Source organism: Engystomops pustulosus, chromosome 2 (assembly GCF_040894005.1).
Source record: "Engystomops pustulosus chromosome 2, aEngPut4.maternal, whole genome shotgun sequence".
NCBI lineage: Eukaryota > Metazoa > Chordata > Amphibia > Anura > Leptodactylidae > Engystomops > Engystomops pustulosus.
This window is the reverse complement of record NC_092412.1, coordinates 89,180,081-89,207,685: the sequence shown is the minus strand read 5'-3', so window position 1 is coordinate 89,207,685 and position 27,605 is coordinate 89,180,081. Positions and strand designations below refer to the sequence as shown.

Genomic DNA, 27,605 nt, shown 5'->3' with positions numbered 1-27,605 from the left:
CTGGAACAGGCAGCACTCCGGGGTAGTGAAAAAATCAGGGTGTCTTTATTCCATATGGTGATGTTTCAGTGACTCAGCACCTTTTTCAAGCATATGTTATAACTTGCCTGGCGTCCTAGACATAATCCTCTGTGTAGTCCCAGAGGTTGGGCTTTGCTTTGGCTGCATTTAAAAAAAAAAAGTGACTTGTCTGTGCTGTAGACTCCCTCCTTTTGCTCCTTCACAGAGCTCACAGCTAGTGAGTTGACATAAGTGGGAAAGGGAGGAGCTTGCAGGAGCACAAAGGTTGGGGCCAAGAGCTGAGTAGTCTGCAGCACAGACAGGTCACATGTTGTTTTTTGGAAATGTATGCACACCAAAGCCCAACCCCTAGGATTACACAGACGGTTCAGTCAGGGTGGAAGGTAAGTTATAACACCCAATTCTATTGTAATGTAAAGGAAGAAAAGCATATTTGCAATGCAGCTGTAATGGGCTTTTGCAACCTGACTTTAGTGAAAATGAAGTCCCTGGTTACAGTTTCCTTTTAAAAATCTGAGAACCCTGCTGCTTGTTTATCTTTTGTTACTGTAGAAATATTGAAATGGGTGGTATTTTCCATTAACATCTGCTCCCTATTTGGTAAGTCCCTTGTGCAAAGAAGAGACTGGTTAGAAGAATCCAAGAGGAAGTTTGTTTCTAATTTTGTTTCTCTTCACTTTTCGGGTGCGATCCTGCCATGAACTTGTCATAATAATATGTAGATTCCTGTATTATAAGGGCCTTGGTGATTTTATATAATCTTTGTATAACATTTTATATACACCTGCACCTTAAATGCTATATACAGCTCTTAGGCCACATGTACGCAGCTCCCATTTAGGTCTGTACATGGTCACAGTGTGGTGAAGCACAGTGCATGCAGGATGAATAGGCCAAGCAACATGCCGCAAATTATAGTGCAGGTCTTATTGCTATTTCCAATGTACATGGCTGGAGTGAGTGGTGCTCCTTTTAAAATTATGCCAATGATACAGAAGGGTGCAGGAGGGGGGGGGGGGTTACAAGACTCCCTCCGTTCTGCAGATTCAAAGGCTGTTACACAGTGCATGAGCACTTACCCCTCCCTCTGTGTACTGAAACCTCCTCTGCTGCAGTGAGATTACATCAGGCAGAGGGTAAGGGTGTTACAGCGTGGGAAGCTACAGTGTAAAGGGGCTCCACTAACACCGCCTAGGTGCCCTGGATTTATGAGTAAATTTTGATGGTAGATTTCCTTTAAAAGTGTATATAAAAATATATATCGGACTCCCTGCCAACAAAGAGGATCAAGTCATGGGGGCATCTAAGTCCCGGTATCGTCATCATTATTATTTCCTCTCCGCTCTGCCAGCTCTGCCCCATTCTTCCCTGCAGACTGGAGCTGACAGAGATTTGCTTGGAGCTTGGTGGTGTGTTCACACATTTTATTTTTCATATGCAGTTTTCAATGTCCAAATCAGGACTGTAGTGAAATAAGATTAGTAGCTCTCAATGATTTTGTTCTCACCCATTATGATCCACACCTGCATTTTTGGCATTGAAATCTGGGTCTGAAAAACTGAATGTGTGATCGTAGCCTGGCTCAGCGAACTGCTGCATGAAGGAGGAGGTGAGGAGGGGGGGAAGAGTTAGAACAGATAATGCTGATGATGACTCAGACCCTCTCATGACTCAATGCACTTGAGCAGCCAGTTTTACTTTTATATATTTTTAAAATTGAATGGAAGCAAGGATATTGATATTATTATATAAATAATAATTATTATTATTATTTTTTTTATATTGTCATCTAGGCGTTAACATCGTCTGACACTGATAACGCAGCACTACTTGTGCTAGTATCCTCAATCTGGAATTGGCCATTTATGAATTTACTTGTCTATTGCTTTGTCACAACACAGTTCTAAGAAGCAATGTTCTAGAATTGTAGCTTTATAAGAAATACAAGATTCACTAAAATCTGTAGTGGTCTAGATGTAGCACAGTTTACAGCTCATAATGTATCACAATAGGAAATTGAAGTTTGTTGTTGGAGATTACTCTTTGTACAAATGGTGTATGACGATTACTGTAGTTTCTTTTTTGTTTTTTATCATCACATAACTTATACCATAAACAGTAATAAAGTTCTATACCAGTGATGGTGAACCTTTTAGTGGCCGAGTGCCCAAACTGCAACCCAAACCCTCCCTTATTTATCGCGAGGTGCCACCAAAAATTAAAGCACTAACTTATTGCTCCCTGTTTTTAAACAACTTTCAATAATATTGGCCTCCTGAGGACACCAACACAGTAGAAAGATGGAAAATTTGCATTATTCTAGCTTCTTTCCAGTGTCCCTCTGCACGCAGAGAATCGTGGGGCCAGCAGGAGGTCTTCCAAAGATAATTTGGCCCAGTCTACTCATTCTTCCTCTTCCTAAAATCCCAAGTAGCGAAGTAAGTATCACTTTAAGATTCTTTGAGTCCTGTCTGGTATGCTGGGGAAATGGCCCGGGTGCCAAAAGAAAGGACTCAAGAGTGCCGCCTCTGGCACCCGTGCCATAGGTTCGCCACCACTGTTCTATATCAATACAGCTTTCCAGGGAAGCACTTATAGAGACAGTAGTTCTGGGAAATGCTCCTATAACTGTTCCATATAGATGTATAGAGCATTAGTATACTCCCTGTTCAGTACTGTGAAAATAAGACCGATCTTATATTATGTTTTTACTCTGAAAATAACACAGATAATTATTTTTTGATAATTTTTTTTTGTGCTCTAAAAACTTGGTTGGGGCTTATTTTCAGGGAATTTCATTATTTATTTTTTTTAATTTACTTATAATCAATCATATTTTCAGTTTTTTAATAAATGCATTTAAATTGAATAAGAGTCATTGGTGCCAATTTCTAATTTCTAGCAATGGCGAATTCCAAGGGTATCTATTACCAGGTTCAAGGATTCTAAACCAAGCACACTGACATACTGTTGTGTACCCCCTCTGGCAGGATCTGCTCTTCTTTAACTTTTTCCTGCCGAGGCCCTTTTTTCGTTTTTGTGTTTTCATTTTCTCTCCCCACCTTCAAAAATCCATAACTTTTTTTATTTTTCCATGTAAAGATCTGTGTGAGGGCTTGTTTTCTGCGTAACAAATTGCACTTCATATTGATAGTATTCAATATTCCCTGTGTGTCAGTGTGCTTGGTTTACAATCCTTGTCCTTTTTTCCAATGACCTGTAGCTGCCTTTAGCCTTTGTATCTGTCAGCTTCCTCCTTCTCCATGCTGTCTTCAGCTGACAAGTGGGGGTTCCACATTTTAAATAGCGATATTTTCTGAACCATATAACCAAGAAAAACCGTGCTAGTTTCATTTTAAAGACCAGACTCTTCACTTTAATATCACAGTTTAATTTACAGTCAGGAGTGGGAGCTGTATATGAAAATTACACTCCCGACTGAAAGATGGATATCTCTGATTCTATGGCACCCAGAAATGCAACCCCATGATATTAAAAATATGATGAGACATGAAAAATGCACTTCTAGATGCTATGGTTCAGACGATAGATCCCTTTGTAACTGGAGCTTATTTTCTGTTTATATTTCAGCCATACTCTACTCTGAAATCGCTGACAAAACATGCTAGGGATCATTTTTTGTTATATGCCTTCCAAATGTGTTACACGTTGTGACGTCACCCGGATATCTAGAATTCACGCACATGCGCAAGATCTTTTTATCTTGTGCAGCTCGCAGGTATCCTGTGTGGCTCTGAAGTCTTCCAAAGATGGCCTCCGCGATTTATTCTGAATTGATTTCTTGCGCAGCCGCACAGGATACCTGCGATCTGCACAAGAATTGCAGACAGCTGAGTGACGTCACCAGCTGTCTGGCTGTGGAGAGCCATGTTTAACAAGGACACATAGGCCAAGTTCACATCCGTGTTATTTCAGTAGTTATTGTGAACCAAATCCAGAATTGGTTGAATGCACAGAACAATTGCAAGTCTTTCCATTAAACCTTCTTTATCTGATTTTCAATAACTGATGCAAAACAATGATGAAATAAGTGAGATGTGAACGGACCGCATGTATCGCTTTCATCTGGATTTCTCTTCCCCTGCTGTGCCTGTGCCGTGCCTACCTCTCCTGAGAAGTACTAATTATTGTAAACACGCGGCATGTGATAGATATTCCTGGCTCGGCTTTCTTGCTCTGGGACTACTCTTTCTGTTGTATTTTCTATGAGCCGGCCAAGAGTAATATGTCATTGGTTCACAGCACAGTCTCTGCCGCTCACTTGATGCTTCTTTCTGTGAATTCAGCACATACTGACCACAGTTTATTTTCGGATATTTCCACCATTTAAGGAAGGTAATTATCAAAGCTTTGACTTGGCTGCTGACAGCTGAAGGATTGATTGGAGATAATGGAGGAATGTAAGGATCCCACTATCTCACACGCACATGGCAAGACTTGTTGAGATCAAAGAAAGTCTAGGATGGGAGAAGTAATGGGACTCCTGCATGTGACACGGATTGTTGTGCCCGCTTACAGTCTACGAAGCATTAGATGCATCTGCCGTGTCACTAGATGTGAGGAAAGGGCGCAATTAAGGAAATGTTTTCTAAGTCTTCCTTTTCCCATGAGATGAAGGAAGCCTAGACATTTTTTCAGTAAGATAAGACTGAAGCTGAAAGCATAGCATATTCTCTCTGCACCTGTAGCGCCTCCTAACCATATAGATAAGACAACAAGTGTGGTGGCCCCAGACACCAAGGACTTGTGTGAGCTTTAGGAGAGATTAATGGGTAACCTTATTGACCCTGGACTGATTCCACTTGTGTGTGTTACTGGCTTCAAGCATCAGCATAGATATACATACAGTGCAAGAGATGGCTCAGCTCATAAATAGTCAGCAGCCTTCTATTCCTCCACTACTGGGGGCCAATTATTATGTAATAAAATGATGACCTCCACAGTGCAGGATAAACAGTGATAAATGACTGTAGTGACTGCATAGGGTGCATGGCCCCGAGGAGCACAGCGCTGGGCGTCTTCACAAATACTCAAAGTTATGAAAATGTTTGTAGAGATGGAATAGTTTTTGTCATGAAGCAGGAATGTAAATCTGGATTATATAAACTGCTTGACGTCGGCTGTCTCATCTGCAGGTGATTCGTTCTTTGATATAAAGGGGTTTACTGTACTTTGAGTAGAAATATCTTTATTTTGCTAAAACTCAACAAAAGGGTACAGCAAACCTATTTGGCTGTGCTGGAATGACATGAGGCGGACTATACACACACTACATAGTGTATGTTGTGTTTGGTTTCTTTTTAGGGGCAATAATGAGATGTTTGTCTATTTTTTGATCTTTTAAAGATATTTAACAGTGTAAATTGGTCGTACCATGCTTGTAGTCGCCCTTCATACAAACATTTCAGGAAGGCTGATGCCAATTGGGCCATAATGGTGAACGTTTTCTTCCCAACTCCTACCATGGCAGTTAGAATAACTCCCTGGATCCACATAAACTACTTACAAAAACATCTTATTTTTTTTTACTCTTTAGAAAGGCATGAACATGTACATAGAGTCCACCATAACAACCTCCTGCGGCAGAGAGTTCCATAGTCTCACTGCTCGTACAGTAAAGAACCTTTGTCTATGGTGATGGTAGAATCGCCTCACCTCCAGGCATAGAGGATGCCCCCTTGTCCTGGTCACAGGCCTAGGTATAAAAAGATCTTTGGAGAGATCCTTGTACTGTCCGTTCAGGTATTTGTACATTGTAATGAGGTCTCCTCTCAGCTGTCTTTATTCAAAGCTCAATAACAGCAATTTTGGTAATCTGTCATTGTATTCTAGTCCCCCTATTCCTATTATGTCATTTTTATACACTGGTGCACAAAATTGTACGCAATATTCCCATGTGTGGTCTGACCAGTGATTTGTATAAGGACAAAACAATGTCTTGTCAAATGGATAAAGCTTAAAGAGGACCTGTCACCAGATTTTGTCTCCCCTGACAAACAATGTCTGTACCTTAATTACAGTCATTTTTCTGCTATGCAAATTAGCTTTTGTGACTCATGACTTCTATCTGTGACTCTCTCTCAGGCTGCAGTGAGCCACGCCCCATTATTCTGACTGACAGCTCTGTGTCTCTTCAAATCACTTCCCTGCCTCCTTGTACATGGGGACCGTCTGCTAATATTCAACTACAGACATATAAAGCTCTATGTACAGATGGGAATTATTGTCAATTTTACACTGTGCCTTGTGTAACATTCATGACATGTGACCAGTGACATCGTCGCAGGTCCTTCAGTCTTCTAAGAATAGCAAACTGTACACCATGTATATGATCACATGAAATCACAGCAGCCTCCATGGAGGATGGAAAGGAGTAGAAGTTCATGGAGACTGCTGTGATTTCATGCTGTCAGATACATACATGATGTAGTGTTTGCTTTTATTAAAACGCTAAAGGACCTGAGATGATGTCACTCTGGCCACATGACATGAACTGTGACCAGTAAGGAGGCATAAGGCATATGGGGAGGATTAGATGGGAGGGCCTGGTTGAGCAGGACACGCCCCCTCTGCCAAGTAATATAACATAAAATGTGATTTATGTGGATGTAAGCTTAACAAATTTTAGCTAAAAGAAGGGGGTCAGTCAGTCACTAAAGCTCTTTGGAACCTGTTACTGGCTGTATATGTGCCAAATGTGGTGACAGGTTCTCTTTAAAACCTTTATGGTAATGTGGGAATGGCAGGATTATCTGGTAATCCAACAGACTACTTGCTTGTATTTTGGTAGCCGGGCAGCTGTTTTGTGAGTGGATTGGGAATGTTGGTTTCCAGATCATAGGTTTCTCTGAGGGTGCCGTCACACATTGCGTTTTGGTTCACTTTTAATCTTTTATTGGATGATTGCTGAAGTTGTCTTGGTATTCACATTTGCAGGTATCGGGTTTATGTTTTTGGTTGGCAAGGGGCTAGGCAAATCCTAATATTATGATCAGTAATCAGCTTCTGTTGTCTAACTCTTCAGCATGCCATTACAGTTTGTGTTAATAGCATAACTCTAACAGATCTTTAAATCTGTTGTCTTTCAGGCAAAGCCAAAGCTTATTGAACCCATTGACTACGAGAATGTCATTGTGCAAAAGAAGACTCAAATCTTGAATGATGCTCTCCGAGAATTGCTCCTTTTTCCATATGATGATTTTCAGGTAAGAGACAATGCATTCTAAGGATAAGTACAGAATAGTGAGTAATACCTGTAAAGAGAAGCCATAGATACTATGTGATTGTGTGATCAGAAAATTATTTCTAAAAAGAAGCTGCCTAGAGGGCGACCTGCTGAATGACCAGTCCTTTCCTGAAGTAACACATGTACATCCTTTTCAGAGGAGTAGTGGAGGAGGGTCAGTGTAAGGCCATACCTCCTTAGAAAAGAGGGACATACTTTCAGGTCTCAAACATTTTGAGCAAGTAATGAATTTGTGCAGCTCATCTATAGCTTGTTATAGTGCTGCAATCTGTCTGTAAAAAAAGGTTTCAAGTAACATAAAGGCAGATTTTTCGGACACTCGTATGGTTGCTTAACATTATGGGTTACAAACTAATTTGAAAATCATTAAATTCATTATTTCAATAGATTTCTGCAGTTTTTAATTCATACTACACATACTCCTGTTTAGCTGTAGCCAAAATACTGACAATTCTTAAAAGAGGCGGTCCCAATCCCTGCTATTCGCACCCACAAAGAATGGTTAACAGTCTTCGGTGGCCTATTAATATAGGGACGCCTTCAAGCATTGCACGTGGACAGGTTATCAGGACTCTTGAGTCACGTCAGGATTTAACTCTATATTTAATTCCGAAATCTTGCACCAAATCATATAGACCTTTTATATTACAGCTTTATATGCCTCCATTCAACAGAGCAGCCAAAATACCTGATTGGATCACAAATCTATATCATAAATCCTTGCCATAATACTTTAAACCTTTGTGTTTTTCTTGTAACAGTCTACAAGTGTCTCTTCTTTTACCTTCTAAAATCTGTTCAATCCATTTCCTCGGTGAAAGCTTCCTGCTGTTTATTTTTACCCCAGCTATTTGTTTAACATTATAGTGATAACAATCTAAAAAATTGGTGGTCCTAGGAGCAGGAAGCCAGGCCCTTATGAGTACAAAGCTTCTGGAAGTCTCTGTATCCGTCTTGTAGAAAATAATAATAATAACGTGCATGTAAAGAAGCACAAATGCCAGTGGGGAATTGGGATGACATAGTTGTGCTTTGGTGCCTGTTTGATACATAAAACTTCCCTTTGTATACTCGATATAATGAGTCATCTGGGGCTTTTATTGGTGGCTATACTAAATCCACATTCCACTACGTCCTTCTTCCTTTTTTTTTTTTTTTTTTTACATTTTTAGCATGCAATTCACAATGTCCAGGGTGTCCAATGTAATTTTTTTTTTTCTGGGGGAATGGAAAACTTACTCAAGAAAATGTTTTCCAAACTTGTGCTGTGATCATTTTTTGAGGTGAAGGGGACAATAGGTTTCCCTCATCCCATGTGTCTTTTCTTGAGAATAAAAAAAATCTAATTCTTTTGCTACATCCCCTTTAGCTTTTTTGTGGCTCTCCTTTGTGGACACACTTTTGTTAAAAATGTTGACATCACAATAAAAACTAAGTGGACACCATTGTAGTCATTGGGGTTTGTAGAGTGTGGTTGGTCACATGACCGATTCTTTAATACCATAATATTATCTGGTCTCCTCCTACGAGAGATGATGTGAGCCCGGCCCAGACATCAAACTGATAAACTGTCGCAAACTACAAGGGAGATTTTTGCAGCATCCAATTATGTCAGTGCCTATTCAGGTTACAGTTGTATCTACGGTTCACCTTAAAGCACAACAATATAATTTGTTTATTCTTAAACATGGCAATGACCTGCACATTTATGGATAATGGGATTTACACCAGGAAACTGTGAGAGGACTTTTGGCAAGCGTTGTGCCTTTTTTTGGTACGTTCACAGATTGAACTTTCTCACCCTTTTTAACCTTTCAAAATGTGGGACATTTTCCGATATGAATGTTTTTAACCTTTGTAATGTCTCAGAAAAGTTCTACACATAATAATAAATGGAGACCACTGTGTATTGATGTAGTACTTCTGTAATATTATTTATACTAAAACTATTATTTATGTAACACTGAAAAATCTCTTTCATGCAGAAATTATTATTGTGGAGCCTGTAATAATATACACATGAGTGAGAAAGTACGGCTCTTAATCCATCTTTTGTGGAATATTTTGAGGAATTCTGTAGGAGTAACAACTATTTAAATTCTTTTCTCTATTTTATAGATTGCTACCTTAAGGAGACAGGGTCGATATATATGTTCAACGGTTCCTGATAATGCAGAGAAGGAGGCTCAGAGTCTTTTTGTCACTGAGGTAAGGTTACAAGTGTTGAGTATTGGATGCCCCTAATATCTGCCTTCTTACCCCTGCCTTTACAAGAGCTGCCCGTTCAGCTTGTGTCTGAAGTAAATATTGTCTTGCCTAAACAAATACTGTCTCTGTATATAGCATCAGTTCTCCCTCGGACATCGGTTTATAAGCAGAAAGGGTTTGTTTATTATTTCGCTCTGTTTGGAAGGGCAGGGTTTTAGAATCGTATTTTTTGTATGAAGACTCTTCTAGAATGGCGCCACTCCTGCTTTGACACATGCCGAATATAGTAAGACTGCACCTTGTCCTGCAAACGCATTTCCCCTATTCTTATGCCAAGCTTCAAAGACATAAACATAGCCATATTTGCAGAACATATCCTTCTTTTGGGCTTTCTGTTACTATACTTGTAACCCAGTGAGATGAGAATGTTTACTACACTGGGAAACGAAATGATGGTACTTGTGGCTCATAGAATGTCATCTCTAAGATTTCATTGTTCTTATTTAGGGGTGCGTGCTGCAGAAACGGACATGACAAATATGTTTTTGGGTTAAGCGGATGTTTAGGGCAATGTTGTAGATCCATAGTTATTTTTTTACATGCATCCATCAAGTATTGAATATAAGTCTATAACCTGTTCTTCTAAATCACTATAGTTGTATTTTTGTGTGGTCTAGAGTATTTACACCCATATTTAAGTTTCGTACAGATTACATAGTTTATATCTTATTTTATCAGCTCCTGGGGCTTCTGAGAGAATTATTTGGCCAGCTTATGGAATTATATGTGCATTTTACTGTCGGTATACGTCTAGGGGTATAGACATTGGAATGAGTTATGTTGAATACATGATTGCTATCCATGTTCTGCTTTTTACACTATTTCCCTTGGTTTATAAAATGTGTTTTCCTGTCGGAATGTCCCTTGCGCAAATGCCGTAACTGGACACAAAAAGCACAAGTCAAAAAGGCGTTTTTAAAAATCTGTTTCTTAATTTAGTGCATCAAGACATACAACTCAGATTGGCACGTTGTCACATATAAATATGAAGAGTACTCTGGAGATTTCCGCCAGCTTCCCAGGTAAGTGCTTGTAAACTGACAGCTCCCGAATCCCTTGGTTTTAATGTGGTGTGTGGCATAGGTGTCACCCTGAGGCAATGTTGTGTAATGTAGGTATCTTCTAGTTGGCAGAAGCTTCTATCCTAACATTTTACTTTATGACCTTATAATAAAGTAGCACATTTTTCCCTGCTGTCAGATGTTACAAATTGCTTATGAATCACATGTTTGGGATTATCATTTACCAGGGTGCGGTAGAGGGAGGTTAGAACCTGCAGTGCAAGTGTCTGTCCTACAGTAATACATTCTGTGTTGTAGGAATATGTCTATAAGGGGTATATATAGTGGCATCTATTGTCACAGTGGTACTGTTTCCACATGAAAATTACATGGCACAATCCTGTATATTGCATTGTGTATGTTGCAGGTTTGAAGTTTTTTCCTCGCCTCCTTGCATTACATCATCATCATGTAGTATGAGATTTATAAAAATGCTGTATGTACTTCAGCAGGGTAGGCTTATTCACATGATAATTACAGTCTGTGAATATGGTGAGCACTTTTCATAGTCCGCACCTCCCCGAGGACAGGATTCCAAGCATCATAATGTAACATGATTTGAGGAGTTAACCTTCCCTGTGTTTCCCTAGCCTGGAGACCTTGGTTGCTGTGTTATTTTTAATGTATTTGTTTTTTAATAATGTTTGAAGTTTCTTATAAACTGAGGTGGTGTTGGACATGTATGTATACATTTGGATTTGGCTCCCCTTTTCACTACATTTTCTGAATAAGAACCCTATTACTGGAATCTGAATGATAGGAATTGATTTTAGGAAAAAGGCTGTCTGCAGAACCTCTTGGCAGCACACGTTTCTTGCAGTAGTGGCTAATCCATACCAGTCCTCTAGGAAACAAGTCCTGCAGAGATGCCTCTGTGCTTTGATCCTGTTCTTGCCTTCATGTGATTGCTTTATAGCCATAAATATTTTGGAAAGCAGGTTTGCTGCATATTTTCTACATTAACTACTGGTAAATTTTAGGCTTGTTTTGAGTTTGTATGTTTGGCCTTTATGTCATTATGCTTTTACTTTTAAAGGGACCCTGTCACCAGGAGGCCCATTTTTAGCACTCCCCCAGTCCCCACAGAGCATAGTACAAACGCTGCCAAAGTGTTTTTGCATTAAAAATAGGTTCTACAGAAAAAAATATATGTTATATTGTACCTTTCATTAGCATCTGCTGTGTGACAAGGCAGTTGCCAAATTGGAGGGGCTGAGAAGGAGCAGTGCCCCCCCCCTTGGGGAACAGCTACTCCAAGTGACCTTTTCAAATATATGAAAACACCCATCACTTGGCTTAGCGACGCCCCCTACTCCTCTACAGCCAATCCCGAGTGTGGGGAGTTATTCATATATTTGAAAAAGTCACATGTTTCCCAAGGGTGGGGGGGGAACTGCTCCTTTCCAGCCCCTCCCATTGGGCAACTGCCTAGTCACACAGCAGATATAACAATATAACATATCTTTTTTTCTGTAAAACCAATTTTTTTATACAAAAACACTTTGGCAGTGTATGTACTATGCTCTGTGGGGACTGGGGGAGTGCTAAAAATGACTCTCCTGGTGACAGGTTCCCTTTAAAAAGCTGGAAATTTAATGAAAACTGACGGTTTTTAACGCCAGTCTTAAAATATTCCCTGCTGGGGTCGTGCACACGTATTCACAAAGAGTGAAATTCCGCCAGTTCGGATCTTTGGTCCAAATCTGAACTGACAAATTTTTTATTTTTTTTTTTCCCCCCTATGATCTTTGCCAGTTCTGGCATCTGTCTGCCCGGCTACCTGACGCTCTCCACCCCACACGTCCATAGCCAGAAAAATGGTGGAGAAGGCACTTTTTATATATTTTATAATGTACTTATTTTTTTTTTTTTTTTTAATAGTAAAGGAACCAAGCCAGATAAGCTCCCAGTTCATGTATATGAAGTGGATGAAGATGCAGATAAAGACGAGGTGGGTATATAAGTACATTTCTTTCTTTCAATAGGGAGGGAGGAAATGGGTCTTTAAAATCCTATAATTCAGAGATTTTGGAATTCAGAATCCTTGTTCCATATTTTTTTCTGACCAGTTTCACTACACCACAGCCCCATGTCAAACAAATAAACATTTAGTTCACCCAGTGAAGATTGGAAGGCCTTACTAACCAGTGTGATGGAAGGACCATGCTCAGTATAGATGCAGCTATGATAAATAATTGAGTACAATTCCTACTAGAAAGGGGATTCCATGTCTGTGTGAATTGCCATCAGCTGGATCTGGGAGGAAAAAGTCAACTGGTCTTAAAACATTGATGCTATACAGACTAGAAGTAGAAGTGGCTCCAACTCAGAAGATTGATGTTGCATTGTCTTGAAAAGCCCTGCACTTAGCTTCTTCTTTCCCAGGTGCATTTCTCTCTATTCTTCTTGCTTGCCCTGAAGTGAACTTTCCACACCTTTTGTTTCTGCTGTTTTAAGCAGAATAATGTTAGCCGGTGAATGAAGCAGGGGAAGTATTGAACCCAGGTATTGGGTTTGTCTTTACTTTTATTTGTGGCTGCTGATTGAAGCCCCCAGATGCACAGGATGTTGATTTGCAGTCACTGGAATACCTTTACTTTGCTGTGTCAGGGGTAAAACCAGGTTACCCGTGCATCCGGATAGGCATCTCTATGGTTTATATATGAAAGGAACTATTGAAATTGGAAAGGAATCTTGTTCTATGGATAGATTCAGCGTATATATACCCCAGGAACTTTCCCGGTGTTTATGCTGAGCGTGTTCATAGGCTATACTGGCCGAGACATTTTGCCTCTATCTGCAGGAAAACGTGGGATGGAAAAATGTAGCAATAATAACCTATGGGGGATTGATTCAAAATTATTGTATCTACCCCCAGCCTCCACTGAGCGTTCGCTGTGGGACGTCCCCAGTGATATAACGGTTACATGTTTGCTTCTCCTCCCACTTTCAGGAAGTAGCAGTGGAGCAGGACAATGTACATCACTGTATGAGCATACATCCTGGCCCTCCATTGTAAGAAGATGTGCACAATCCAACAGACATGCTTAATTGGGAGGGCCAAAAATTAGATATGAACGTCGCATCATTCCCTTGCCACAGACCCAGACGGCACACAGAAACATTTTAGTAAATTGGGTCATATTTATTAATTTAAATTTATTTAAACTGTGAAAAAAATTACAGGGTGTCCTTCCATGAGAATAGCCCATGTGAATAAGTAGTCTGTGACTGTTTCTCTATCCTCCCTGGTTTGAGTAGGTAAAACGCATAACAAAGAAAAATAAAAAAAGGTTACTCAAAATGGTCATTAATAGCTTATTGATAGGTGATAAGTTGTGATTATAGTACAATCCTATAAATGTAATGCTGGCTATATTAAAATGTATGTTTAGAGCTAATATCTAACAAATGCTGTTGTATTCACAGCTACTAATAATGTCTGAAGCAACCAATGAAATATAACAATGCTATTAAACTTCGAACCGTCAGTGGTATGTTGTTGGTGCAAAATCTTCCTTGGCAGTACTGATCGTTTTAGGTTTTTAGGTATCCCTGATATAGTGGGTGCACAGAAGCCACTGGTTGAGGACCACTGATGATAATAGGCCTTTAAAGATGTCAGCTAAAGGATCTGTACAAGGAAATGAGAACACATCTGAATCCATCTTTTATATGTCAGAACATTCTTTACATATTGCATATTTTAAAATCATTAAAGGGGTTATCCGGGTTTAAAAAATTTTTTTATGGCCGGGCTGGGGAGGGATAGTTAAACATAATAAACATGGACTTACCTCCTCCTCCGGCGCCGCTGATGTCCCGCGCCGCGGTCCCTTCGATCCGTGCCCCTGTTTGTTTACAGGGCCACGGAAGCCACGCACAGGGAGCTTCCGATCCGCGATGTGGACGGCTCCTCCCATCCGTCCCTATCTCTCAGCGTTGTAAGCGCTGGGAGATGGTGCGCATGGGAGCTTCCGGCCGGCTGGAAGCTCCCTGTGCGCCCTTGTACTGAAACCGGCGCACAGAGAAGACGGGCCGTGGCGCGGGACATTGGCAGCACCGGAGGAGGTAAGTACATGTTTATTGTTTAAATAGCCCTCCCCAGCCTGGCCATAAGAAATTTTTTAAACCCGGATAACCCCTTTAAATATGAATAATGACTGGAAAAGGTCATGTGTGAATAGGGATTACACTGCCGACCTTCAAAAGGCACAATTACTAGTAGGGAAGCTAATTTCTTTGTTCAGTGCCTTTCTTGTAAAATGTTCTTCAAAGATCTCCGTTTTCTTTTGATTCACTCTGTTACATTTAGTATTATCTGGCTTTTTAAGTGGTTGTATGTGTGTGCCCCAGACATGACCAAAGTTTGCAATGGAATCAATGACCTTTTTACCTGTAAATTTATTTCCTGTAAGACTGTCCATTAAAAATGCATATACACTATGCAAGGTCATTACGCATGCAACATAATGAAGACCAGACAATATTTTTATGGGGAAAATAATTATTGTTACAAAATTTTTTTAAAGCACTATGAACTTACATATATTGCAATTTTGCAATGCAGTTGATCAATAGAACTTGGTATTTAAACAGGTTGTGCACTTACATTTTATTCTCATCAAATCCGGAAAATACCAAATAACAGGCGATTGCATGGCCTTATTCTTCATGACTTTATTCATATTTATTCAGTATTTCATTCCTGTATACTACTCGAGCCAATAGTTAAATCTAACCTTCAGCTCCATTCTGTTCTTTGTTTCCACCTGCTGTGTTTTCTAAGGTAGAAATAAAGCCGCAATTACCGTAAATGGCATGGATTGTTCTATGTCTCTTTGGTAGATGTGTTCTTTGGAGTATTGAAAAATAAGGATATATAAATCATATTATTGTAATTACCTATGTGACATGTCATTCCTAATAGTAGGGTTTTATTTCTAGGATGCGGCATCGCTTGGCTCGCAAAAAGGAGGGGTCACCAAACAGGGCTGGTTATACAAAGGAAACATGAACAGTGCAATAAGCGTCACCATGAGGGTAAGCGAACGCAGCACTGATGCCTATTCACCAGTATACTGTCCGCATGATACAAATAAAGCAGTCGCTGGAAACAGCCATAATAGTGCAGTGTCTGTTTCGGGGTGTGTTCACATGTGGCTGTGCATTGTTTGTAAACAGAATGCAAATACCAGGGAAATGCACGTGATCAGCAAAAAGCACCCATTGTTTTGTATTGTGTACATACAAAACACTGGTTACGATGTGTTTCACTGAAAATGCAGATGCAAGTGAGCCAAACACCGCTTCCAGGCGTTTGCTCCGCGCTTGTGAACGCAACGCAAATGCCGTGTGTGAACGCACCCCAAGTCTCCTTTAGCAAGCTCATCCTTGTGTGGTAGTTGGCCGTATCATGCAACATATATATTTTTTTTCTTGCAGTCTTTCAAAAGGAGGTTTTTCCACCTTATCCAACTTGGTGATGGCTCATATAACTTAAACTTCTATAAAGATGAGAAAATCTCTAAAGAACCAAAAGGATCAATATTTCTTGACTCTTGCATGGGTGTTGTACAGGTAAAAGGCATCCTACTTGTTTTTCTTACTCTATTTTTGCTGTGTTATACTGTAGTACATGTATACTGGCAGACTTGCCCAGTTTATAGATTTCTTTCATTTTTTTTGTCTTTGAATGTTGAACTTTGATCTTATTTATTCCTAGTATTTCTGTCAGGCTACATTCACACTGACGTATGGAGGACGTATATACGGCCGATATACCTCCTCCATAGACGTCAATGGGCGCACTGAGCCCTACGGGAGCGGTACGGTGCAGCACACGTGCCTGTGACCTGTCCTGTCTTTCTCCGTAGTACGGCGCTGTGCGCCATTAATTCCTATGGAGAGGGGCGGGGGTGAGCTGCGCTCACCTCTTCCTCCTCTCCCCGTACACTGCCGTTGCCCGCTACGGTACGGTACGTGCGGGCAACGTCAGTGTGAATATAGCCTTAGGTGTTTCTTTTTTGTAGTTGTGGCTGTATTCTCTCTGGTTTATTTGCTTTTTACATGAGAAATCTGGTAGCGGCAGAAGCATTATATGTTCAATTGCTATGGTTTTTCTGGATACTGGTTATGAAAAGAGAATACTGAGCTTATGAATAGTCTGGAAGAGAAGAAGGTGCAGCTAGTGCTGAGCACATATCTGGCAGACGCTTTTGTGTCTGAGAATGAAGGTGTCCTCTGGGGGCTGGGAGTGTTACATTTTCTTAGCAGCATGTTCAGCTCAGGAAGTGTTTCTGTTTTTTCTGCACTTGGCACTCTCCCATATTTTTAGAGTAAAATCTGGGGGGGGGAAAAAACCTCCCAACCTTGCCGTGCATTCTTAATAGGTTACATGCTGGCTGCTGCTCCATGTGGGATTACTGACGCGGGAGTGAACATTCTTAGCTGCAGATAGATATATTTACACGTACGTTATAGCTGGCTTATGCTGGAATATTAGACACATTTGCCCCCCACCACACTCAAACTCTCAGTAAAAAGATAATACAAGATATAGTTCTTTCACAAAATTAATTTCCTTCCCTTCTTCCTGTACTATTGATTGATGTGACTTCTCCTTTAGACATGTACACACCCCTGCTGGTATTCACGGCTGTAATAGAATTCCCAATATTTTATTCCCAAATCATTGGCAATTATGAGGCCCTCCTCCTTCTGTCTAAGGATCAAAACCCAACATCTTGCTCCTACTCATTGGACAGTAACATTAAAATTAAAACAATTGGGGTGCTCTGTTGAGTTCTTTCATAAATAAATATCATCATCTTTGGAACAGTATTACATATCCAAACAATTTTTTTTCATGACATGTCAGACTTTAACAATAGGGTTATTTTTATTACTAACATGTTGATATAATTAGGGGACAAAATGACAAAAAATGTGAACTGTGCAGAGAGTGTATGTATTCCTGCAAACTATCAGCTCTGTGGCTCAAAGAAACACAGTACTTTAGTTATATTACAGAGGGATCTCCCCTTCAATATCACTCAAGGATTGTGTTTCTAGGTGTCACAGAACCAGAGATATCAATTGTTAAAGTTCCATTCAGAAATTAAGAGTTGTATATAATATATTCTGTCTGTAAATTTGACAGTATTTGCCTCTGGTTCTGTGGCACTTAGAAACACAACCTGCCGCCGTCAGTGTGTGGGCGCCGCCATATTGGCTTAGATCGCTGCTCTCAGTGACATCATACAAAGACCCAAGGCTTTCTTGTTTTTGACAATCTATTACAATGTGTGATTTACACATTGTATTAGATGTGGAAAATCCCTGCAAAAATAAAAAATTTCACACATCACCACCCCTTTCCCTAGAACTGATATAAAAATAAACAGTAAAAATCATAAACGTGTTGGGTATCAACACGTCCCAAAAGGTCCAAGCTGCCAAAATATAATAAGTTATTCCAGGCATTTAACCCTGTAACGGAAAATAGTGGCCAGATTTGAAAATGGCACTTTTTTGCCATTAAATTTATAGATTTTTGAAGATGGGGAGTAAAAAATGGAAATTCTAAAACAAAAAAGGGCATAAGGGGTTAAAGGGGAGATGTCCTATTCAATATGAATAGCCACTGTCATGACATCTGGATATATATGGCAGTCTCAGAGGTTAATGTGCGAACTGCAGCACTGCATTTACATTTGCAATTTGGTTCTGCTAGAAGTTAACATTGAAGCCCTACTACAAAGAATTTGCATGTAGTTCATGAGGTAGCTGAGCCACTACAAAGAGATCGGAGAATTTCATTTACGCTCTCCCATTTGTTCTCCATTGTAACTTGTGTTTGGTGTTTAGCTTGCAGTTAAAATTACGGTCTATATTTTATTTACTCATTCATTGTACTCATACATGTTGTGTATGATGTGTATTGTAAGTGGGCATATTAATGCTACTATTCTGCAGCTACCAAAAGTTACTGGAAAATTTTGTCAAACAAATCTAATCTTTATGATTCCCTATAGAACAATCGAGTGCGACGTTTTGCCTTTGAGCTGAAGATGCAAGACAAAAGCAGTTATCTGCTCGCTGCAGACAGTGATGCTGAAATGGAGGAATGGATCAGCACTCTTAATAAAATATTGCAACTGAACTTTGAAGCTGCTATGCAAGAGAAGAGAAATGGAGAGTCCCATGAAGGTCTGCTGTATATGTTGAACACTACATAAAACATTTTACCTTTTAATCCCATAGGAGTTTTTTTTTTGGATTTTACAAATATGACCTTTAACCTATAATTGTCTTTTTTTTTAAATGTTCAACCCTTTCAAAAATATTCATTGGTGGCAGGACCAACTCTGAAAGCTGAATGTAAAGTATAGAATTGGTCCTAGTGTCCAAAATAACAAAGCACTGGAAAATACCTATACCCTACTGAATAAGACACCAAATCTGGTAATGACATGTGTCCATGGTCACAGCATGTATAGCACTCTTCTCCTCTCATGTGATTTATTTTTTTTTATTACTTGTGGCCTCTATTTAATTACATATCTTCTATTGGCATATTGTTTCTGTGACCAGAGGACCCTATTTTCTTTTACCCTATTTTCTGTCTCATAGACAGTTTATTGTATTCATGAATTGGCGTATCATCAATAAGGCTTATGTAATTATTTGTCATTAAAGGGGTTTTCCCACGAAAAAAAATTCTCACATCTCAATCTTTGTGTTAACATCACTAGGGGTGTTAACACAATAAAGATAATTTTAACCCCTTACTTTACAATGTTTACTCCTAGAACTCTCTAGGCTGCTCAGTGTAAAATCCCAGGGCGGGGCCTCTCTAACAGACACATAACTATATTATCCATCTAGTTCTGTCGGGTGACAATGTTGTTACATTATCAGGATACAAGGTGTATATACACTTTCATCTGGCAACTGACATACTAACACACTGGCACATAGAGAGATGAGACAGATCAAAGATGCATGAGATGATTACACAGAGGCTGACAGACTGTTGCAATGTGAGCTCTGCTACATCTCACTGATCTGTGCCCGCATTCCCCTTCCCCCAGATCACTTATCTCCTTGTAGCTTGTAGTTTGCAGCTTGCCTCTCCTCACCATCTCCTGCCTGGAAGTGAATCAGTGTGAGCTCCAATGCTAGGACTGCAGGGGGCATGGCTACAGGCACAAGACACAGTAATTTCTTCTGCACAATATCATCTTAGATGGCACTAGACCCCAAGTATGAAGTTTCAGGGTCGGTTCTAGTGGCAACTGACATTGTATACAGCAGGACTGATAGAGACAGGTTGGACTTGTATCTGTGAAATGCTGCATTTTTGTTAATAACAGTGAATGAGAGAATGTGTTATTTTGTTATCCTGAGTACATATAAGAAACTTGTCTTCGTGGGAAGATCCCTTTAACATATTTTTTTGGTTGTCTTATTCATTTGGATTTACGTATTTTCCTGTATCAAAGGAGAGATGAATACATTAAAAGGTGCCAGTCTCTGCTGAGTCTATCTGCCCCTTGTTTCAGGAACCAGCGAGGTGCTCAGTAGAGCAGTCACAGCAAAAGTTTTCCTAGAATGTGAAACCACACAGACCTTGAAACCACCTGCAGCCCCATAAACTATCCAGTGTAACATACTCCTTCACATTCCATTCAACTTAGTGAGGGTCCAATGTTTTTTCCAAGATAGCATATGATACCCTTTGAGTGCACTTCCTACACTTCTGTATGCCTTATACGAATGAAAATGCTTTAATATTGGTGCCATTATGTGGCTTCTTAAACTTCAGTAGCCTTTCATGGATCACTTCTTGATCACTTCACATTGCGAGCAGCGATCCCGCAGTGATGCGTTCTTGGAAGACCTTGGCCATAGAGAGCAATGGTGACCTGATGCAACTGACCATACCAGTCTAAACATTAACTTACACATATAAAATTCACATTATCCGGATAAATTTATGCTGTTAGTTTGTTAATGATGCAAATTTACCCCTAGTGTTCAGATTATAAATTCTTCATACAATTGTTAATTATTTTAACACTCCCTGAGATTTCTCTTGTGTATGTCTTTCCAGATGACGAGCAAAGCAAGTTTGACACTTCGTCATCGAGCATTGATAGTTACCTCCCAGAAAAGGTAGGTACTGTACATTTTTCAGAGATATTATATAAAAAGATTTATAGATGCCTTGCAATGATAACTGGTTTTCAGTAGACCTTGTCATTTATTTTGTGTTCTGTATATAAACTGGTAACCTGCAAGTTCTAAAGCCATGTCTAAAACCGTGCAGAAGTTATTGGTAAGCTTTGTAATATATATGCTATAAGGCCTCATGCACATGAACATGTGTGCATTTGGGCTGTGTGCCTTTATTTGCGACCCATGTAAATTGAAAGAGAATGGACGTTGGGCACGGAGCATGTACTGTAGTTTTATCGTGCTAGCCTCACAGTTATATGCAAGAGGCCTTAAAAAAATATTTTCCTATGTCCTTCTTTTCCCCTGCTTTTTTTGCTTTATTTAAGCAATTTGAGCCATGAGTGTGGTACAGGTCAGAGAGCTAATTTACACAGCAAAAGGAACCAGCTAAAGTGGGCAATGACTTGAAGCGTAATAAGGTTTCATATTGTGTGTGGGAGGATATAGGGAACATTTGTCTATTACACTTTATTAACAAATTTTGCTTTGTTTGTAAAAAAAATCAAGCTATTCCTTACCATAGAGATGCGTATTCCAGCCTGTATAGTGTGTGTCTATGGAGGCTGCATGAGTTCACATCTAATCTCCCCGTGTTTGGTTTAACAGCTCTGGTAGTGAGGATAAATGCACAATTTGCAATTATCACCTGGTGTATTCATATCTGACGTAAAAAGAAATTTAGCATCAAAGCTTTAGCTACACTTTATTCATTTCAGTACTTTTTTAAACTATTTCACGTAACCTGGCTTCCTTCCAGCAGTGTGTGGTGAATCCAAGGGGAGAGGTAGCTGCAGTCTTTGTATGCCTGTGTCTCTTCATGCATTCCTCCTCTACTCTATACTATCATCCCCCCCTGCCTGCCCAAAGCACATTACAGGGAGTGGGGAGGGAGCTGGATGATTGTGGAGGAGACCAGACTGAGATACAAGCACACAGGCTGCTGCTGCAGCTGGCATCATCGTGCCAGAGATGGTCGCTCCCCGTGACATCATCGGGGAGCAGAGATCTGTTTCTATGACTGTGTCATTTTAACTCAATCATGACAATGTGCACATTGTAATGTATGAGGATGAAAATTTCCATATACTGCCATACTGTAGTATGGCAGTATATGGTAGGATGGATCAGACATCCTAGGGTTAAAGTACCCTAGCCTAGCGGATCTGAAAAATAGTAAAAATTAAATAAAGTAAAAATAAAAAAAATTATAATTAAAAAACCCTAAAAATTCAAATCGCCTCCTCTCGCTAGAACTGATATAAATATAAATAAACAGTAAAAATCCTAAACACATTTGGTATCGCTGTGTCCGAAAATGCCTGCTGTATCAAAATTTTACGTTTTTCACTGCGTTTAACCCCGTAACGGAAAATGGTGCCCAAGGTCGAAAATGGCACTATTTTGCCATTTTGAAAAACATATAAAATTCAATAAAAAGTGATTAAAATGTTTTCAGTCCTAAAAATGGTAGCATTGAAAACGTCATCAAAAGTCGCAAAAAATGACACCACCCGCATGATACGTAGCACCAGAAGGTGGCAAAACCGGGAAAAAAAAATATTTTTGTACAGGAGATTTTCATTTTTGTAAATGTATGAAAACATAAAACCTTTACAAATTTTGTATCCCTGTTGGCGCACCACCCAAAGAATAAAGTAGACTGGTCATTTGGGGCGCACAGTGAAAGCCATAAAATCCAAGCCCACAAGGAAAAGGCGCAAATTCGTTTTTTTTTTTTCACTGCATTTGCATTTTTTTTCCCGCTTCCAAGTAGAGGACATGGAAAATTAAATACAATCGCTATGAAGTGCAATTTATTGCGCAGATAACAAGCTGTCACAGAGCTCTTTTATGTGTAAAAATAAAAAAAGTTATAGACTTTTGAAGGTGGGAAGTGAAAAATGGAAATGAAAAAAAAAAAAGGCCAAGTTCGTTAAGTCTTGATCATGTTTTGATCATATGAGTTGTTCATTAGCATATATGAACCTTATAGTTTCTGAATTCCAGTTTTAACTCTATATGCTTTTATGAAAGTGTAATATGATTGTCTTTTCTACGGGGGTATAACAATGTGCCTGGTCGTTGAATTGCTCCATTGTTTCTTGCATGTAGTTGTGTTTTCTCATGTATTTTCTGTTGCTGTACAGTTACTGGTAATCCCAGGAGAGGGTTTTGTGTGGTTTAATAAAATATTTTGTTTTAGTTCTATATTTAGTTTTATTCCAGTAGTGAAGGCAGAATAAGACTACAGAAAATTGGGTTTGTTATTAGATATTTTGTGCTCAGGAAGAAGGCGGCGTTGTGAGGTAATTGTTTCCAATCTCCTCCCAAGGCACTGAACCTACTAGAAAGCGTTGTGCCTACCAGGTTCACACCGCCTCTCATCCAGCTCTGTATCAGCTGGCTGCTGTATATATCACATCCAGTCACAGTGTGCAGATTTATACAGGCCAAGCAGTGTTCACACGTCTATGATGTAGCTGTAGCTTTTATGATGCCTGGATCTGCGTGGGAAGGGGTTCAGTGAGTGGTGCTGTAGCCGCCAACAGATCTGCAGCAGCATCTGAGTGAAAGTCAATATGGATCCGAATCCCAGGGGGATGTGTTCCAGGATCTTGTTAAATGCAGATAAAAGGGGGGTGGGTTGTTCCTAGAAAAGAATATGGAATGAAGTTACAGTCTATAAAGATGTATGTAAGGTAGCTGGATTTATTAGTAAGGTGACCCATGGGAGTTGTTAATGAAATGGCAAATCCAAAGAAAATGTTGGTGTTGAAATGCAAGACATTAATATGTTTATGTGTATATGTTTTTGACAGAGTTCACTTCTGAGGCATTTTATTTTTACACTTAGAATCTCCTTTACTATGACATCTATTCCTCAGGGTGTGTTCAATGTATTCACTCTCGTATGAAGTGACAGTAGTTGCGCAAAAGAGGTCATTTTCATTTGCTGCCTGTTACAAAGTACATAGAGCACTGTGTGTGGAGTATTGAGTAATCCTTCCCTTAAGATATGGAGGAAATGGCCAGGGTAAACTTCTACTTTGAAAAATGGAAAAGTAAAATGCCTGAATTTCCCTGATAAGCTTCCCACTGACAATGCTTAGAAGCTGTGCCAACTTTTTTCCCCCTAAGATTGCCTGCTGTTGACTTTCAATCTCAGATATTATTGAGAAGGTTAGTGAAGGCAATTTATCTGGGAAAATGCTTTTTTTTTATGCCTTTTTCCTTTTCGGTGACAATGAGTGTTGTGTACAAGGATCAATGATTGTCTCTATTGGTTTTAAGACGGAATTTAATTTCCATCCCAATGTTCCACTTTTTGTTGCATCTACATATTGTTTGAAGCATTTTTAAACCTTTTATATACACAAATCTTGGACAGACACTTTTAAATACAGTTAAATACACTTTTACTCATTGCCAGTACCGTGTCAAAGATATATTTAAAAAACTTAGGAAGAAATGACCGGTTGGGAGAGCTCTTAAAAGAATAATGGCCATTACAAACCTGAGTGAAGCTGGCCCCCTCACCTTGTTCAAATCAAACAAAATTGGTGTCAAACGTTTGTGCTACGTTTGTGCAGCAGAAATTTTCGTTTGTGCCGCTATCGTTTTCAAGATTTTAATGAAAGTTTCCAGAGGTCATCAGAGGTCAACCAGCCCCCCCCCCCCCCCCACACACACACACATTGCCCAAATCATACAATACTGGGACGGAACAATTCTGCTACGTTTGTGCTGGTTTGTGCTGCTCAATTTTTTGTTTGTGCTGCTTTTGTTTTGAATATATGAACAAAAAATTATAGGTCAAAAGTTCAAACATAGGTCATCAGAGTTCATTTCTTCCAAAGTACAATGTGTTTGCTAGCTCCCCCTGGTGATCAAACCAGGGAAGTGTCACTAGGTTTGTTTGTTACCAATTCCTCCTAAACACCTTAAACACCTGAACATACCTTAAAAATGATAGCGGTACAAACAAAAATTTTTGCTGCACAAACATAGCACTAACGTTTGACACCAGTTTTGTTTGATTCGGTTAATGTGGGGGGGCTGCTTGAACTTTTGAACTTTTTTGTTCATATATTCTAAACAAAAGCAGCACAAACAAAAATTTGAGAAGCACAAACGTAGCAGAATTATTTGGCACCAGTTTGGTTTGGTTTGGGCAATGTGGGGCGGGGCTGGTTGACCTCTGAAGACCTCTGGAAACTTTCATTAAAATCTTAAAAACGATAGCGGGGGTGGGGGGGCAACTTCACTCAGGTCCATTACAAGGGCATAATCGCTAAATAATTTTATATCTCCCTTATTACAAGGGACATGGCAGCAATGAATGGGAGCACTGGAGGAGGTAAGTGCTCATATCCCTGGGTACGAAGGCTGTCCTATGCCGTTAGCATACGCCAATGCACAATATATTCTCTCCTTTGTCTTTAGCCAGTTTTCTTGTTCGGTAGAGGACAGTTTATTATGTAGTTTGGGGCTATTAATGGTTAGCTATAAATTGTTGGTTCTTGTAATTCCGTGAAGAGCTTTAGGCTTGTAAAACCCTTGTATAACTCTGAAGTTTGCAGTAGTGATGTAAACCAAAGAAGGCAGCCATATAGTCCAAGTCAAAACATTCTAGATGTAGAGGAATGGTGTGAGGAGATGAATATCTCTGTTGTGTCGAAACATGAAAATGGGAGACTGTCACTATGATGACTGATATCACAGAGCGGAAAGGTTTCCATTCAGACGAAAAGCCCCTCAGGCAGCAGGAATAGACATAGTAATGATACCATAGGATTTCCTTGCCATCTTTCTCTGTTTAAGTTCACATAGTAAAGCTGATGAATTCCATTCAGATTTGGTCATGATAGCAATCTAATGTAAAAGGATTGGTTAGGCTGGGTAGATGTCAACCTACGTTACTTTAAACCCTTCTTTTTTTTTTCAAAAGATTTTTGCTTGCCTACAAACTAGGAAGATTTCTGGTTCACATAGACCTGCAACTTCTTCTTGAGGGTGTGTTCACACATAACGTTAACTAATGTATTTTCAAACACATCACAACACCTCAGTAGAGATTTGCCTAATTACATTGCTGTCATCATTGTGCTTACAAAATGCATGTGTTAACATTGCAATGTTGACAGCAATGTAATTGGGCAAATGTCCTCATTTGCTGTATTTGTTGTATTGGGGACTGATATCCAGTCGCACCATTTGTGGTCGGATACGGGCCCCATTGATGCCTATAGCGCTCAGTCACTGTGCAGTGAGCACCCGTTCTGTGTTAAGGTGCCAGCCATTTGCTCTCTATGGAGTGGGGAGGGGTGAGCATTCATAACAAGTTCAAACTATCGCGCTTCAAACTCCACTATGGGGGAGGACACCAAAAACAAAATTGTAGACCTGCACCAGGTCTACAATCTTCAATAGGCAAGCATCTAGGATCTAGTGAAGGACCTGCAAAAACCTAAGACCAATGTAACAAAGGCTTCTGTAAGTAAGACCCTAAACCAATAGGGAATCGGAACCTGCAGTGTCAGACATGTCCTCCTGCTTAAGCCAGTACATATCCAGGCCCCTCTGAAGTTTTCTAGAGGTATGGATGTTATAGTATTGGTAGAATGTCATATGGTCAGATGAAACCAATAAATCAATTCAACAGTGATGTCACACTGATGCATCGATTTATATCCCAATCCTTATATTGTACACTTACTGCCTGATACTTGGAATATTTGAAATATTCCAAGTATCTGATGAAACCAAAGTAGAACTGTTTGGAAGAAACACAACTTGTCGTGTTTGGAGGAGAATGAATGCTGAGTTCAGGGCCGGATTATAGGCGGGGCTCGAGCCCCGGGGCCCTCACCATCTTGCCCCCCCATTGTTACTGGGGGCGAGGCGGCTGTATGTAGCTGTGTTACTGGGGGCGAGGCGGCTGTATGTAGCTGTGTTACTGGGGGCGAGGCGGCTGTATGTAGCTGTGTTACTGGGGGCGAGGCGGCTGTATGTAGCGGTGTTACTGGCGGCGAGGCGGCTGTATGTAGCGGTGTTACTGGCGGCGAGGCGGCTGTATGTAGCGGTGTTACTGGGGGCGAGGCGGCTGTATGTAGCGGGGTTACTGGGGGCGAGGCGGCTGTATGTAGCGGGGTTACTGGGGGCGAGGCGGCTGTATGTAGCGGTGTTACTGGGGGGATAGTGGATAGTGAGCAGGAGGACGTGTATGCACGCTGCATTCAGTGGGGGCCTCCTCCACATTTTGCGCCCAGGGGCCCCCACCAACCTTAATCCGGCCCTGGCTGAGTTGCATCCACAGAACACCATACCTACTCTAAAGCATTTGGTGGCAACATCATTACGATGGGCTGTTTCTCTGCCAAGGAACCAGGACGACTGATCCATGTATCGTGAGAATTTGAGTGCCAGCTTCCTTCAATGAGCAAGGCATCAAAGAAGAAAAGTGACTTGTTCTTTCAGCATGACAAAAATCCCAAGTACACCACCAGGGCAACAAAGGAGTGGCTTTGTAAGAAGCATTTTAAGGTCCTGTAGCTGCCTTGAGAGTCTCCAGATCTCAACCCCATAGAAAACCTTTGAGCTGAAAGTCTGTGTTGCCCAGTGAAACATCACTACTTTAAAGGAGATCTGCATGGAGGAATGGCCCAGGAGGTGTAACTGAACTACAAGGTCTGCATATCAGATGCTGCATTATTAGGACTTCAGTTGCCTTTTAAGTTGCTTCATAA

General features: G+C 40.2%; 1 protein-coding gene across 19 annotated transcripts in view; it reads left to right on the top strand.

Moving 5' to 3' along the window:
* Positions 1-27,605, top strand: part of DOCK9 (dedicator of cytokinesis 9) — a 164,046-nt gene that overhangs the window by 57,618 nt on the left and 78,823 nt on the right. For all 19 annotated transcript variants that reach the window (XM_072135485.1, XM_072135486.1, XM_072135479.1 and 16 more), the window contains exons 2-9: positions 7,131-7,247; positions 9,407-9,496; positions 10,496-10,578; positions 12,499-12,568; positions 15,565-15,660; positions 16,063-16,197; positions 18,654-18,828; positions 20,735-20,796. In XM_072135485.1, coding sequence (XP_071991586.1) covers positions 7,131-7,247; positions 9,407-9,496; positions 10,496-10,578; positions 12,499-12,568; positions 15,565-15,660; positions 16,063-16,197; positions 18,654-18,828; positions 20,735-20,796 — 828 coding nt within the window. The remainder of the gene's footprint in view (positions 1-7,130; positions 7,248-9,406; positions 9,497-10,495; positions 10,579-12,498; positions 12,569-15,564; positions 15,661-16,062; positions 16,198-18,653; positions 18,829-20,734; positions 20,797-27,605) is intronic.